At 49.7% G+C, this 15,014-nt stretch overlaps 1 protein-coding gene across 3 annotated transcripts; it reads left to right on the top strand.

Annotated features, from left to right (window-relative positions):
- The first annotated feature begins 1,516 nt into the window (after positions 1–1,516).
- Positions 1,517–14,076, top strand: Caly (calcyon neuron specific vesicular protein). Of its 3 annotated transcripts, none has more exons than XM_060381983.1 (6): positions 1,517–1,676; positions 8,858–9,017; positions 10,494–10,607; positions 11,503–11,616; positions 13,320–13,662; positions 13,924–14,076. In XM_060381983.1, the coding sequence occupies exons 2-5, from the start codon at positions 8,883–8,885 to the stop codon at positions 13,623–13,625; spliced, it is 669 nt and encodes a 222-aa protein (XP_060237966.1). In that variant the 5' UTR covers positions 1,517–1,676; positions 8,858–8,882; the 3' UTR covers positions 13,626–13,662; positions 13,924–14,076. The 3 variants fall into 3 exon arrangements, with proteins under 3 accessions (XP_060237966.1, XP_021493502.1, XP_021493501.1); XM_021637827.2 differs by lacking the exon at positions 1,517–1,676 and adding an exon at positions 1,819–2,183 and having other exon boundaries at positions 13,320–13,670; XM_021637826.2 differs by lacking the exon at positions 1,517–1,676 and adding an exon at positions 1,830–2,183.
- Positions 14,077–15,014: the final 938 nt, after the last annotated feature.

The raw sequence follows: 15,014 nt of genomic DNA, 5'->3' as shown, positions 1-15,014 counted from the left end.
ACTGCTTTTTGCTTGTTTGCCCTCTCTCTCACTGGCAAATTCATTTATCCTGTTGCTTTGGCATCAGAACCAATTTCTTCTGGATTCCAACATAGACTGGATATCAGCAGCTCTCCAGGAATTTTTCAGGCCTCTGGAACCAGCTTGGGTTTGCTGAGACACCCAACCTCATGGATTGAAAAATTACTGGATTCTCCAATATGAGACAACCTCCAATATGAGACGCTCATTGTTGGACTACTCAGATCACATCCTTTAAGACAGTTTAATAAATCCCATATATGTACATATAATCATTCTATCAGTTCTGTTCCTTTAGAGAACCCTGACTAATACAAGGATGTAGCTCAACTGGTAGAATGTGTGCCAAACATATACAGAGCCTTGAGCCCCATTCTGAGAACCACACACGTGGGTACGGTCATACATGCCTATAATCCCCGCACTCAGGAGGTAGAGTCAAGAGGACCGGGAATTCATTCTCATTCTAGGCTACACAGAAAATTCAAGGCCAAGTGCTGTCTCAAGAAGGAGGAGGAGAAAGGGAAGAGCAACAGAGATGAAGAAGAGGAGAAAGAGGAGAAGCAGGAGGAGGATGAAGGGGAGGAAGTGAAGGAGGAAGAGGAAGTAGTTAAGATGGGGTCATTGGAGGCCCTAATCCAGTATGATCAGTGTCTTTTAAGAATAAGTTGGCTGTGGGCTAGAAAGATGACTCAGAGGTTAAGAACACTGGCTATTCTTCCAAAGGTCCTGAGCTCAATTCCCAGCAACCACATGGTGGCTTATAACCATCTATAATGAGATCTGGTCCCCTCTTCTGGCCTGCAGGCAAAATACTGTAGGGGTATAAATAACAAATATCTTCTAAAAAACAAGAATAAGTTAGGACACTGACAGACACTGTCTGCAGAAGTGAAGAAGCAGAATACCAGCAGGGCCTGCACCAGCACCTTGATCTCAGAGCTTTGGTCGCCAGAATAGTAAGACTGTCTGTGGTAATTTGTTATGTCAGTCTGGCAGGCTGATGCCAACCCTATATAATAAAATAGTAGCAAACGTTGATGGATATGGAAAACTAGGGCCCCTCTATGCAGCTGATGGAATGTAAGATAGTGTGTTCACTTTGGGTAAAACGGCTTTAGCATTTTCTCTAAAAGTTAAGCGTTGGGCCTGGAGAGACGGCACAAATATTAAGAGCATTTGATGCTCTTGGAGAGGGTCAGAGTTCAGTTGCCAGCACCCACATCGGAGGTTCACCACAGTTTCACTCTCCAGCATCTACCCAAGAGAGGTTACAGCCTTCTTCTAACAAAGAGTTCGTCAGGAAGGTTGTTACATTTTCAAGCCACGGACACAATGGAGAACAACCCAGACACCTGTCTGTGGACAAACCGTGATTCCTGACTGCAGTAAGATTCCAGCCAACAGCAAGATGAAGCTGTGGGTACAGCTGCCACCGTTCGCCACCATTCGTGAGTGTAAGAGCCGGAGAAACGTGGGCATCTACCAGAGACACCCTGTGTGAAGCCTGCATACTCTCAACCAAACATCTGTCCAGTACCTTCTGCGTATTGCCATTACACAGACAACAGTGGCCAAAAAACACAAAGCTGGCCCTACGAAAGCTTCCGGCCCAGAAATTCAGACACTGACATCTGGGCGACCACCCTCTCTAGGTGAGTGGCCAATCTCAGCTGTCCTGACCCCAGCTTCTACCGAGAGATGTCAGAGGAAGGATCAGGCAGGAGGAGCAGCCAGAGCTCTGCCGCCGGTGTGCCTGCTCCCCTGCAGTGAAGGGATATGTGAAGCTGAGAGCTGGTGTGGTGTATGACTTTGCATGCTGTGTGTGTCAGGGGTGTGAAATGTGCGTGAAGTATGTGGGGGGGGGTGAAGTGTGTATCAGGTATGCGAAATGCGTGCCCGGGGCGTGTGAAGTGTGTGCGCATCAGACGTGTGCTGTGATTAGAGCAGTGCAGAGATCTGCGTGGGAGGGGGTGTGAGGCCACCTGAGCCACAGTGGTCCCTCCTCCAGCCTGCATCTCCATGGCAACCACAGCCTCGCTCTCAGGCTCCAGCCCCTCGCCCGCCCCGCCTGGTGCCTGGTGGTGAAGCGTCTGGAGCTGCATCCTCCGCAACCACACCGCATCCCTGTCCTCCCGCGACTGCGTCTGCAGCAACTGCCTGTGAGCCATTTACACGTTTCTCCTTTTGGAACGGGGACAAGGGGGCCAGAATGTGTGCGTGGGTGTGCAAGGGTGCAGGGATGTGAGAGGTGCGAGGAAGGGGGGGCGGGTGCGAGAGTGTGTGAGTGCGTGCGTGTGGGATGTATGTGCGAGGATATGGGTGTAGGGGTTGAGAATCTACGTGGGAGTAATTTGGCTGATCTGATGGCTGCCAGAGCGATGGAGCACAGCCATCTCCTTCCCGTGGCCTCCCACTAGAAGTCAGGCTGGCCCTGCTGGCTTAGGAGGAGGGTGGTCATTAGGCCTCTCGGGACAGTTGGGGGCAGCTCTACTTGAGGTGGCGTGGTCCCTAGACCTGGAGGTATGTGGAGAAACAGACCAGTGGCAGCCTGTGCATTGGGAAGAACTATGGCTGCTCAGCCTCCACAAACCCCATATGGAATTCCCTGACCCGGGCATAGTAGGGTAGCAGGGGCAGTAGGACAGCTGGACCTCAGTCCCCTCAGTCCGTGGCGACCGCAGACCCCCTCCCTGTGGGCTGGCTCCACCTTTGCAGGTCTTGGAGAGCCAGTGGGAGCTGTGCACCCCAGGGGTGGCCCAGGGACAAAAAAAATTCTAGCTCCTGTTCAGGTCTGTCTGCTGTGGGGGTGGGGTGGAAGAAAAGAGAAAACAGCTGGATGGGGAGGTGGGGGTCAGCAGCAGGGGTATTGACCAGAGCATTGTTTAGCTGTCTGTGCACTTGAGGGCATGATCGGGGTCACGGTGTGAAGGTTCGAGAAGGGTGGGAGGCTGGACAGCCACTTGTCTCAAACCACCTGCCGCAGCTCGGTTCCGGATGCTGGGCCACAGGTGGCTGGTAAGAGTAGGGAGCCACGAACAGCCGTGCCCCCCCCCCTCCGTCCCCCTTTGCCTGGGCCCCACAGATCAACAGCCCTTAAAACTGGAGGCAAACCAATCCCTAAAGGGCTTGGGCACAAGCAGACCAGGGTGGGCGCTGCGGCAGGAGATCACGAGTCCGCACCAATATGCACTTGTGTGTGACGCAGCACGAAAGGGTGCGTGTGAAAGCCAGCCTGAGACCGCTAGCCCAGCTTTTACGGACTTTCAAATAAGAGTCTGCACCCACTGTCATCTGTCCGTCAACATCTTGTCGGTGCACAAGCCTCAGATCGTGACCAGAGATGCCCCGCTTTGACCCCCTGCCCTTCCTCACCTCTCACCCCGAGAGCACTGAGAATGAGGAACAAACCCTCAGGACACGAAATGACAGAGTGGGATAGAGTGAAGGACCCGTGGGTGTTTCCCAATTCTAAAGCTTTATGACCCTTGTCATTTTCCCAACGGAGACCCAAAACCCAGGATGGAATCTTCTGGTATGCTGAAAGGAGGGGAGAGTTCTCCACACCGAGTGGTTTGCGATGTTCTGCCTGGCAACGGGAGGACTTGAAACTTGACAGGGAGCTAGAGGCCTGCCTCTGTTGCCATGGAAACCCGAGGTGACGCAAACTAGCCCTCCCAGCTGCGTCACCGAGGCAACCGGAGGAGGAGCTCCTGGGTAGAGGCGTGAATGCTTGGGGAGGACGCCATCTTCTGTCGGTTTTGCTTTCTTCCCTGGCTCTTTTGCCTCCATGTATTACCTGGCCGGCCGTTTATATTCTTTACAATTTCCGGACCATCTTTATCACAATGCCCAGCACGGTTGCCCGCAGACCATCAGATTGCCCAAGTGCTCAGGGTCAATCAACCTAGAGCCAGCTCCTTCCCCTAAGACGGGGTCCACCTTATAAAGAAGCTCTTTGTGGACACTGCTTGATCTCTGTCAAGCCTGGGCCAGGCACAAGGTCACCTGCATAACATGTGTCAAAAGAACCCGGGACCCGGAGGGCCTGCCTGAGATGGGGCAGGGGATGTATGTGGACGCCGCTTCCTTCCCTCTTTTTAGTAGCCATCCCTTTCTATCCCCTCCCCAGCCTTCCTTCTCTGCTTGGGGAGTTCTGCACCCAGCTGTCCCTGACAGTGGATGGCTTTGAAAAACCATCTCCTCTGTGTTCCTCAGGGCCTGCCACATCTATGTGGCTGGCCAGTAGTGAGGAAAAAGCAGTGGTCACTAACAGGTCTGGAGGGCCAACCGGCCTTCTGAGGATGGCTGACCGAAATAAGCACAACTTTTACCATCCTGGAAGCAAGAAGTCCAAAACCAGATTCCGGCAGAGCTGCGCTTCCTTTAAAACTGCAAGGAGAAGATTTCGGTTTGCTCCTTCCAGTCTCTGCTGTCCTGAGCAGCCTTTGGCTAACTGCTGCATCACTCCGGCCTGCCACCGTCTGCAGAAGGCATTCCTCTTATGGCTAAATCCTTTTGATGTCCACAGAGGAATAATCCCTCTCCCTGTTCTAGTATGACCTCATCTTAACTCATTACAGCTCTAAGGACTGTTTCAAATAAAATCTCTTTCACTGACACTAAGAGTCAAAAACTTGGGGGGACATCATTCACACAACCACCCTCTTGTCACTTGGTGTTTCAAATACCTTTCAGTTTTGGTTTCTGTTTCTCCTCTTCGAAGGTCTTGATAGGCAAGGATTTTTAATGTTAACATGGAAGGTAATTTTATTAAGATTTCCTTCTAAGAGGATTGGTGAACTCTTTCTTCCCGAGACTGGAAATATTCCCCTGCATGGTCCCTGGAGGGCTTGGTTGTCTTGGTTTTCCATGTTCATGCACCTAGAACAAATTTCTATGTTCATTTGTGCATTATGTCTGCACACACGTGTGCTCATTATGTGCGTTCAAATATGTATGTAGTGACAGGATCAGCTTCAGTGTTCCAAGCAGACTTTAATTACTAAGACGCGGACAGCTGTTAACAGAGGTCAGAATGTGTAGAATCTGTCAGATGGGTTTCTCTCTGTAAGGCACCAGCACCCCCCAGTGTACACCAGTGACCAGGGCAGACACCCAGCACATGAACTTCCTTTGTCAAGACGTCATCTGTATTCTCATCTTTCCACCTTTCTACATAAAATTTTGATGTTTCAAATCCATAAACAAATTTGTAGGAATTTTGATTGGAAGCTGTGGATTCTACAAATACAGGAAGAGGTATGTAAGCATAAAGACCCCCAAAATCTGCACTGCAGCTTCCCTGCCTGGTGGAGAATTCAGATGTCCCTTGCTCCCCACTTAATATTTCATGGCCTTCCGTATAGAACACCTGCGAGTCATTTCTGTCCTGTTTGACATTATTTAAATAGAATCTTAGCTGGTTTATACCTTAGGAGGCTGAGGCAGGATGAGCTTGAGTTCAAGGCCAGCCTTGAACTGTACAGGGCTATATAGTGAGACCCAACTTTATTTAAAAAAAAAAAATACAAAAGAAAACAAAAACAAAAACCTGGGGATGGACGGATAGCTCAGTGTTCGAGAGCAGAAAGGATCTAAGTTGTATTCCACGCACTCACATCAGGCAGCTCCCAGCTTCAGGTGGATCCGGCACCCCTGGCTTCTGGGGGCAACTGCACACAACGACACACATAAAACAGTGCCTTCTTCTGACCTCTGCAAGTAGACACTGACATACATGCAGGCAAAGCATAATAACATAAATTACATACATAGACATATAACTAAAATAACAAAATTCAAAATTTTAATTCTTTTCTCAAAAAAAAAAGCGCCACAGACACATAAAATATATATCTTTGAAACATATTTGAGAAACCCTCAAAGCCCACTCTCACTTCTCCTTTCCGGTAAGGCCACACCCCTAATTCTTCTAATCGTTTTTAAGCAGTGACACTCCCAGGTGACTGACCACTCAAATATGCAAGCTTATGGAGGCGATTCTTATGCGAACCACCAGACTGGCCAAGGCCACCTACATCTCCACAATCTCAAAAACAAAAAACTAGGATTCAAGTTTGTTGTGATGATGGACACCTGTAATCCCCAACTCAGGGGTCTGAGGCAGGAGGATCAGGAGTTCAAGGCCAGCCTGGGTTACATGAGACCCTGTCTCAAAAGACAAAACTAAACAAAAAAACTAACAAAACAGCAAGACTTCCATTTAGTAACTCTGTTGCCTTTTTAATCTAACCTTCAAGGAGTTTAGGAACAGTCCTCCCTCTTCTGCCCTCAGTATGCAAGCAGGTTTTCTTAAACTGTGAGGGAACTTCAAGTCTTATCAAATTTAGCAGTTTTATCTGCTGAAATTGCCCAGATGTTTTTCTTCTTGCTGCTGTTAAGGTGAAAAGGAGATGGCTTTTTAAATTTTTATATTTATTTATTTAGTTAGGTTTTTCCAAGACAGGGTTTCTCTGTGTAGCCCTGGCTGCCCTGGAATTCACTTTGTAGAACAAGCTGGCCTTAAAGTGGAATTATGGATCCGTGTGAGTCACCATCTGGATGCTAGAAACTGAACCCCAGTCCTCTGTAAAATCAGCAAGTGCTTTTAACTGCTGAGCCATCTCTCCCATCCCTTCTCATTTTGTTAAATTTAGATTCACTTTATTTTATGGTGTCAGAATGAATGTTTTGCCTGCATGTATGTATGTACACCGTTTGTGTACATACATACACCTCTGCAGTGCCGCAGAGGTCAGAAGTCAGTGTCAGATCCCTAGAATTGGCTGTATAGACCATTTTGAGCCACCATTGGTGCTGGAAACGGAACCCAGATCCTCTACAAGAGCAACACATGCTCTTAACTGCTGAACCATCAGTCCTCCCCCCTCTGTGTGTGTGTAATGTGTGCCTGCCTATGTGTTAAGGTACACTCACCTGTGTGTGCAAAGATCACTTGGTGTTTTCCTCTATGACTGACTCTCCACCTTACTTTTTGAGACAGGGTCTCTCACTGAACTTCAAGCTCTCCATTCTCAGCTATGCTGGCTAGCTGTCTGTTGAGCCACCAAATTTCCACGTGTGTCTGCCCACTTCCTTCCAGCACTGATGTTATAGATGCAAGCCACTGGACCAGCTTCTATGTGGGTGCCAGGGCTCAGTGCCAGGTCCTCATGTTTGCATAGCAAGCCCTTTACCAACTGAGCCATCTCCCCAGCCCCATGGAAACGCTTTCCAAATTTCGCACCCAGAATATACACAGACCTCCATAATCTTCTCCTATTTTGCTGAACTCAGCTTGTTCAAGTTTCACTTAGGGTCTCTCCTGTCTCTGGGAGGGACTGACCTGTAAGTCCTCCCTCCCAATGTGCTTGGGAGCTGGCAGGGGGGAGGGTGGCTCAGCAGCTGATGAGGGCTCCTCTGTCTTTTCTCTGGAAGTTTCATAACACATTGGCAGTGTTTCTTTTTAAAAAATGATTATATTGGCATGATATAATACTGGGCTGCAGTACTACGTGAGGGGGGTTGTTTTGTTTTGTGATGTTTTATCATACTTTTGAGACAGGGTCTCACTGTGCAATACTAGCTGGGCTATTATTATATGCTCACTATATAGAGCAGGCTTGCCTTGAACTCGGAGATCTGCTTATCACTGCTTCCCGTGTGCTAAGATTTAAAAAAAAAAAAAAAAAAAAAAGCAAGTGCCACCATGCACAGCTTCGAGAGGGTTTTTAAAGAAGGAATGTTTTGTCTTCCAGCTGTCAGCGTAGAGGTCCTTCCCTCGCTAAGATCAGCCTCAAGATGAGAGTGTACACTCCTTAAAAAAATATTTGTTATGTTCATGCTTGTAAATCTCTGTGTGTATGTGCACGAAATGCACGCAGAAGCCCGTGGAGGCCAGAAGAGGCAGCAGATGCCCTGGAACTACAGTTATAGGAGGTTAGGAGGCCATCATTTGTAGACCCTGGAAGCCCAACCTCAGGGCCCTATAAGAGCAGCGAGTGAGCACTCTTAACTGCTGAGCCATCTCCCCAGCCTTGCATGTGCTCGCTCTTGACTTGCCCCAGTTAGTGGGACCCGCACCTCCTCCAGGCTGCAATGACCACCTTACTGGCAGGCTGGGGTCTCAGCTCTCCAAAAGGCTTGGTCTTCCTGCTCCACCAGGACTGTGTACTTCCGTCACGTTCATTTCACATAGCTAATCAATGGCAGTTAATGTGGACATGTCCTATATTGCACATGATACACATTTTCTAGTTTTTGGCCTTGTTTTATTTTGGTTTTTTGATTTGTTTGTTTGTTGTTTGCTTTGCTTTTTAAAGAATCGACAGCTAACAAATTCAGCTTGGTCTAGGCTTTCTGAGTTTTTGGTAGCTGAGTCTGGTAGTCCAGTTCTCCCAACTGCTCCCTGGATCTTTTTCTCCCATTGGAATATGTGCCCATAAAGCACATGCCTGAGCAGGCTGGCCAGAGGAATTGGTCTCAGTTCTATTTTGAAATATTCTCTGGCCAGAGGCACCATCCTTGCACAGCTGAGAGATCAAGGAGAAATGAGAGGCCTTGAGATGACCTCCCACAGTCCATCCCTAATTTTTTTTTTTTTTTCTGAGAAAGGGTTTCTCTGTGTAACCATGGCTATTTTGGAACCTGATCTGTAGACCAGGCTGGCCTTCAACTCAAAGAGACACGCCTGCCTCTGCCAGGATTACAGGCATTTGTCACCACAGCCAGCTGGCGTCATCCCTAAATCTTACATGAGTCGTGGGCCATTCTGGGTCTTTACTCCAGAACCAGCTCTGCGGCTATACTCAGGATGACTTATCTTTTATTCTAGGCTGGGACACAGCCCACCATCCACCATGGTGAAGCTAAGCTGTAGCTTCTTGGGAAAGTCAGGCAAGGAGTCAGGAGGCCAAGATGGAGGAGCCATGGACAGTGTCCCTCTGATCAGCCCCCTGGATGTCAGCCAGCTTCAGCCATCATTCTCTGATCAGGTGAGTAGCCTGAGCTAGTGTAGGAGGCTTTCTCAGGCTTGCCTAGGGACCAAGATATGAGTGCGGTTTATGTAGGCGCTGTCTCCTCCAGAGTGCACTGAGCAGAGACTGTGCTGTGCAGAAATCCAAACTAACCACCAGCAAGCGTGACCTCCCAGTTAGCTCTCTCACATCTGAAAGAGCCCCTCCCCCATCTGAAACAGAGTAAATTGACCACTGGAGTCCTCAGAATTTAAGCACTCAGACTGTGATGTAATCTAACAGGGCTAGAAAGTTGTAGTTACCACTTCTAATGACTACTTTTATGTCAACTTGATGACAGTTTTAGTCATCTGAGAGGAGAGAAACTCAATTGAGAAAGTGCTTCCACAAGATCAGGCTGTAGGCAACCTACAGAACACCTTGTTTTCTTTCTTTCTTTTTCTTTTTTTTCTTTTTTTTTAGACAGGTTTCTCTGTCCTAGACTCACTTTGTAGACCAGGCTGGCCTCGAACTCACGGAGAGCTGCTTGCCTCTGCCTCCCTGAGTCCTGGGATTACAGGTGTGTGCCACCTTGCTTGCAAGAGCATTTTCATAATTAGTGGCTAGTGGGGGCAGACCAAGCCCATTGTGGGTGGTGCCACTCCTTGGCTGGTGGTCCTGGGTTCTATAAGAAAGCAGGATGAGCAAGCCATGAAGAGCAAAGCCAGTAAGCAGCACTCCCCCATGGCTTCTGCGTCAGCTTCTGCCTCCGGGTTCCAGCCCTGCTTGAGTTCCTGTCCTGAATATATTTTTCAACGATAGACTACAATGCAGTTTTCAAGGGTAAACCAAATAAAATTTCCTTCCCGTCTTGCTCTCGATCATGGTGTTTCATCACAGTTATAGTACAACCACTCTTTCTTTTCTGAAGACAGGGCTTAGGTTAGGGCACAAAATAGGACTTCTTAGCCAGGTGACTGGGGGAGATTGGGCCTTCAGCAGAAGTCAGTGAAGAGAGAAGAGAAGCTCAAGGCTGGCCTAGCCTGGTCCTTGAGGAGCCCAAGGCAGCTCTCCAGTAATCCAGGTGAGCTTCAGCTGCATTTCCTGTAACATCTGTGGGCAGAGCTATCCTTTGCCCATGTCTGAGCCCCGTGTAGTTGGGGGCTCAAGACTCTGTAAGCTGTCAGAGAAGTCAGGACAGAGCTCCTGGAGGAGAAGAGCCAGATTAGGGAGCAGTAGAAGGAAAAGTTCATGTAAGAACCAGCACCATGAATGAATGGCTGCTGACAGAGTAAGGAACTGTACCTGTGGCCTGACTAGGCCTTGAACATCTGTGGTCCTCATCAGACTTTCAGTGTCTACCTTCCTTTGGCTCCAGATTTGAGATACCTACAGCTCTACTGGCCACCAAACAGTACAGACTGATGGTCAGTACTGGCTCCCAACCCCCTAAGTTCTGGGTTGTCCCAGTCCCTGCCAGCGGTCCAGCAATGCCAAGGCCATCTCTTCCTTTAGGTGGTCATCAAAACACAGACAGAATATCAACTTACCTCTGGAGACCAGCCAAAGAAGTTTGGAGATTTGGAGGGTCAGAAGCTGGCCTTCGGCCACCCAGAGGATGGACGCAAAGTAAGTATGTCACCCCTCACCATGGTAAGTTTTGGGAGGTGGGAGGTATAGATGAGCAGTTCAGGCCTGACTGGGTCCCACTTAGGCCTCCTAGGGATGAGAAGGGCCAGTTTTATTCAGATGTCACCTCTAGTGCTGGCAGGCCCCTTACCATCCATCCTTACCCAGTCTTCTGAACAGCCTGAGCTCCTGAGAGACACTTCCCAGGGAAGCCCCTGTTTCCCAGCCCATCACTGTGTACCTCTTTACAGGCTTTCTGTGGAATAGATATGAGCCTTATCTTTTATCTGGCAAATATCTCCTCTTTGTTTCCTTTGAACCATGTCAGTGATGGTTTTAATAATCATTTTTAGTTGACTATTTCTAATGCTTTTTCCATTTTCAGAAGCAACGCCTGCCCCTTTCCCACAGTTTCTTCAGTGGGCGTGCCCCTTAAGGGTGCTGGGGCCTTGGTGCTCTTTGTTTGGGTCCACCCAGGGCAGTACTAATGCACCTGCCTCATTAGAAGACACACACACACACACACACACACACACACACACAGGCACAATGCTCCCTGCATCCAGTACTCCTGCCATGATGACCACCAACTTCTTTGGGGGGAAAAGGGCAAGGCAAACCAGTTCCTATAGAACCGTCTGGGTCAATGGGCTGCACACAACTTAACTGGCTAAATGCAACTTACCTGGTCATGGATGTTTCCAGAATTCCAGCAAAGCTGGGCCTGCAAAGAATGTTTCTTAGACCTCTGGTCCCAGAACTGACCTGAAGAAGAAGACAAGATATAGGGGCAGTGGTAATATGCCCAGCCCCAGTCCTGAGAAGGCCATTCTCCTCAGAGAGGCTGGCCCCAACCTCGCTCATCTGTGTTGTTTTGCTCCTTTTCCTCTGCCAGGTGCCTACTGCAAGGATGCTCGCCTTTGTCATGGCACTCCTGGGCTGTGTGCTGATCATGTACAAGGCCATTTGGTATGACCAGTTCAGCTGCCCAGATGGCTTCCTGCTTCGGGTAAGCCTGAGGGACCAAGGAGCTGGGCAGGGACAGTAGAGACCACCATAGTCCTCCTATGATCTCCAGGCAATGCCAGGTCATGCAGGACTCTCTGTGGCAGCAACAAGGAAGGATGCTTCCCATTTCCCATCTCTGGGTTTCCTTCTAAATGGCAAGGCTGTTCCTGTGTGATTGATCTCCTTACATCCCAGAACAGAGCGAGATTGTATCTTTTGAAAACTTCTGAGAAAATATTATTTTAGGGCTGGAGAAATGGCTCAGTAGAGGAAAGCACATGCTGTGTATACATAAGGACCTGAGTTCAAGTTCCCAGAACCTGTGTAAAAAGCCAGATGTAGCTGGGCAGTGGTGGCCCAGCACTAGGGAGACAGAGGCAGGCAGATTTCTGTGAGTTCAAGGCCAGCCTGGTCTACAGACAAGGACAGCCAAGGCTACACAGAGAAACACTGTCCTGAAAAACAAAAACAAGAACAGCAACAAAAAAATGCCACATGTGACTGCCTGTAACCCCAGCATTGAGGGGGGACAGAGACAGGACAGTTGCTGAGATTTGCTCCAGGTCAACTGGGAGACCCTGTCTCAAGAAGACCTCTTGTGGCCAACTGAAGCAGTTACAGACACACAAAGTAAAATTTAAAAAGCAGAAAAGACAGAGAAGGTTTTTTATCCAAACACAAGGTAGGAGGTACAACTCAGGGACCCTCTGTGTCCTCCAGCTTCCTGAAAGGGGCCCTACCTGCATTTGGCAGGTGTCTTTATGGAAACTTCTTGTATTTTCCTTAGACTTTGAGAGGTTTGTTTCTTTTTATCTTCTTTTCTTTTCCTTCCTTCCTTTCTTTCTTTCCTTCCTTCCTTCCTTCCTTCCTTCCTTCCTTCCTTCCTTCCTTCCTTCCTTCCTTCCTTCCTTCCTTCCTTCCTTCTTTTTCCTGAGACAGGGTCTCACTGTGTAGCCCCAGCTGGCCTGGAACTCACAGAGATAGTTCCTCTGCCTCCCACGTGCTGGGATTAAAGGCATGTATCACCTACTGGCCCACGTGAGAGGCTTTTTGTTTGTTTGTTTGTTTTTGTTTTTTGAGACAGGGTTTCTCTGTGTAGCCCTGGCTCTCCTGGAACTCATTTTGTAGACCAGGCTGGCCTGGAACTCACAGAGATCTGCCCGCCTCTGCCTTCCAAGTTCTGGGATCAAAGGTGTGCGTCACCACACCAGGCTACGGTTACAATTTTTTTAAATACTTTTTTAAAGTGCTTTATATTTTAGAAGGAAGGCCTCCTCTTTTCCTCTTAATTGTCTGGTCTCTGGAATGGAGTTCACAGTCACTGAAGTCTAGGTGTCCCCGCCCCCCTCCCTCTTTTGGGCGGGAGAGGAGAAATTTTCAGCTTCGGCTATTCTGGAATTCACTATATAGCCCATACTAGCCTCCAACTCACATTCATCCTCCGGCCTCAGCCTTCCCACTGCTGGAATTAGAAACTTGCTCCACTAGGCCAGTCTGTGTGTTTTCTGCCTTTCCCACACAGCATGGCTCTAACAAACTCCTCACTAGCAGTCCCCGCTCCCTTCTCCAAGGAGCCTCGGGCGCTGACCCTCTGACCCGAAGCCAAAGCCGCCTTTGTGGGCTTTTAATTGGGACCTTTCCTCCCTTCTTCTTTCACTCGGATCCCTGGTGCCCCTGCTGGTCCGGAATATACCTCCGCTGCAGCATAAGATATGCACTCCGCTGACCCTGGAGATGTATTACACCGAGATGGACCCCGAGCGCCACCGCAGCATCCTGGCAGCCATCGGCGCCTACCCGCTGAGCCGCAAGCATGGCACCGAGATGCCCGCCGCTTGGGGGAACGGCAACCGGGCCTCCAAGGAGGAGCACAAGAGCCCAACTCCAGCGGCGGTGGCTGTGTCCACTGCAGCTGCAGCGGGCACAGAGCCGTCAGGGAAGCCTTTGGCCATGAGGGAGAAAGAAGATCCGCAGAAGGCGGAGGGCGTGCCATCCCAGGCACCCCAGTGACTGTCGTGCCCCACCCCTCGCTCTGCCAGTGACTAGGGTAAGTGGGTAAGTGTGTTCCGCCTAAACAGGGTCACAGGCTTGCTCAGGACCCTCCTGCCCTTTTCCTCCCGCCCTTACCAGCATCCACGACTCCCCCCCCCCCACCCGCGCCCCTTTCCCACCTCCCTGACTTTTCCGCCAGGCCCAGAAACCTACCCTCACTCAAGGCTACCTCCGGGTCTGTGCCAGGGTTTGTCTTCTCGCCCAGCACACCAGTCTTCTACCTACCCCTCTCACCTTGACCCTTCTGTCTTCACAGCACCCCCCGCCAGCTGCTTTGACCTACACACCGCCTGATGCTTCTCCACCCAGTGATTGTGCTCCTGCCCCAAAGTGTCCCGCTGAAGCCCCCTACTCCTGGTGAGCCTCTGGCTCTGTTGCTTTTCTTTAAGTAAAGAGTCAGTCTGCCCGGGCCTTGGTTTCTCTTTTGTGAACAATTTCGTTACCTGTGAGCCTAGGAGGATACCTGAGGACACCTGCTTCTAAAGCAAAGGGATAGGTCCTACCCCTCCCCGCTTCAGCCAGGCCTGGGGTCAGTGGCCACAATGGAATAAGCCCCTCAGAGTTGTTGGGGTGATCCCTGACTACCCCAGGTCTACACTCTGCTGTATCTAGCTGTCATCTACCTGGTTCTGGATCCTCTCCACGCAACAGAATTGCCCTGCTCCTCAGAGGGGAACTCCTTTTTGGCAGCCCCTGCCATAAGCCCTCATGCCGAACCTCGGCACAGACACCACCTAGGTAAGCAAAACATCCAGGGCAGGCAGAGCCTCAACCTGTAAGCAACCCCTGCGGCTGGCCACCCCTTCATGAGAGTCAGGCTCAGGGACCCCCACGTTGGCCTCTACCACATACAATTTGGGGTCTCACACATCTGTAGCACCTGGAAACGTAGTACTCTCATACTCTCTATTTTAGTGGAAGCATGGCAGCTTCCTCCAGATAGGATATTTGAGAAAGAATGTGACATGGGGGTGACCCTCCCAGGTCACAAGGCCTCATTGATTTTAGCAGCTATGCTGTGGACACTCAACTGACTTGTGGCACTTGACTGGGATTCCTCGTTTGGAGGTGAGGGTGGGGGTCCTGCAGGTGCCAAGGCAAACAGTGGTCTGCCTGCGAAGAGCTGAGAATGAAACTCAGTTTAGATTGACTTTGTCAACCTGGATCAAACCTCAGGGAGTCTGATGCCAGGCATTTTATCACCAACACTTTAAACACAGTATAATTGGGGGGGGAGGGTTTCCCAGGTGTAATACAATCCCTGGTGCACAAAGAAGTGTAAATTACGTCAAAATTCAGCTCAGAGTCCATGTCATTTCTTCCAAGAACTCACGTTCTAGAGACAGT

Source organism: Meriones unguiculatus, chromosome 1 (assembly GCF_030254825.1).
Source record: "Meriones unguiculatus strain TT.TT164.6M chromosome 1, Bangor_MerUng_6.1, whole genome shotgun sequence".
In the NCBI taxonomy this organism is placed as follows: Eukaryota; Metazoa; Chordata; class Mammalia; order Rodentia; family Muridae; genus Meriones; species Meriones unguiculatus.
This window is presented reverse-complemented; position numbering and strand designations above follow the sequence as displayed.

Excerpts from the sequence above, each read along its gene's own strand:
- Caly (XM_060381983.1), top strand. The coding sequence starts at position 8,883 with ATGGTGAAGCTAAGCTGTAGCTTCTTGGGAAAGTCAGGCAAGGAGTCA. Across the intron at positions 10,608-11,502 it reads ACCCAGAGGATGGACGCAAA|GTGCCTACTGCAAGGATGCT; the intron begins GTAAGTATGTCA and ends TTCCTCTGCCAG. Across the intron at positions 11,617-13,319 it reads CAGATGGCTTCCTGCTTCGG|CATAAGATATGCACTCCGCT; the intron begins GTAAGCCTGAGG and ends CCTCCGCTGCAG.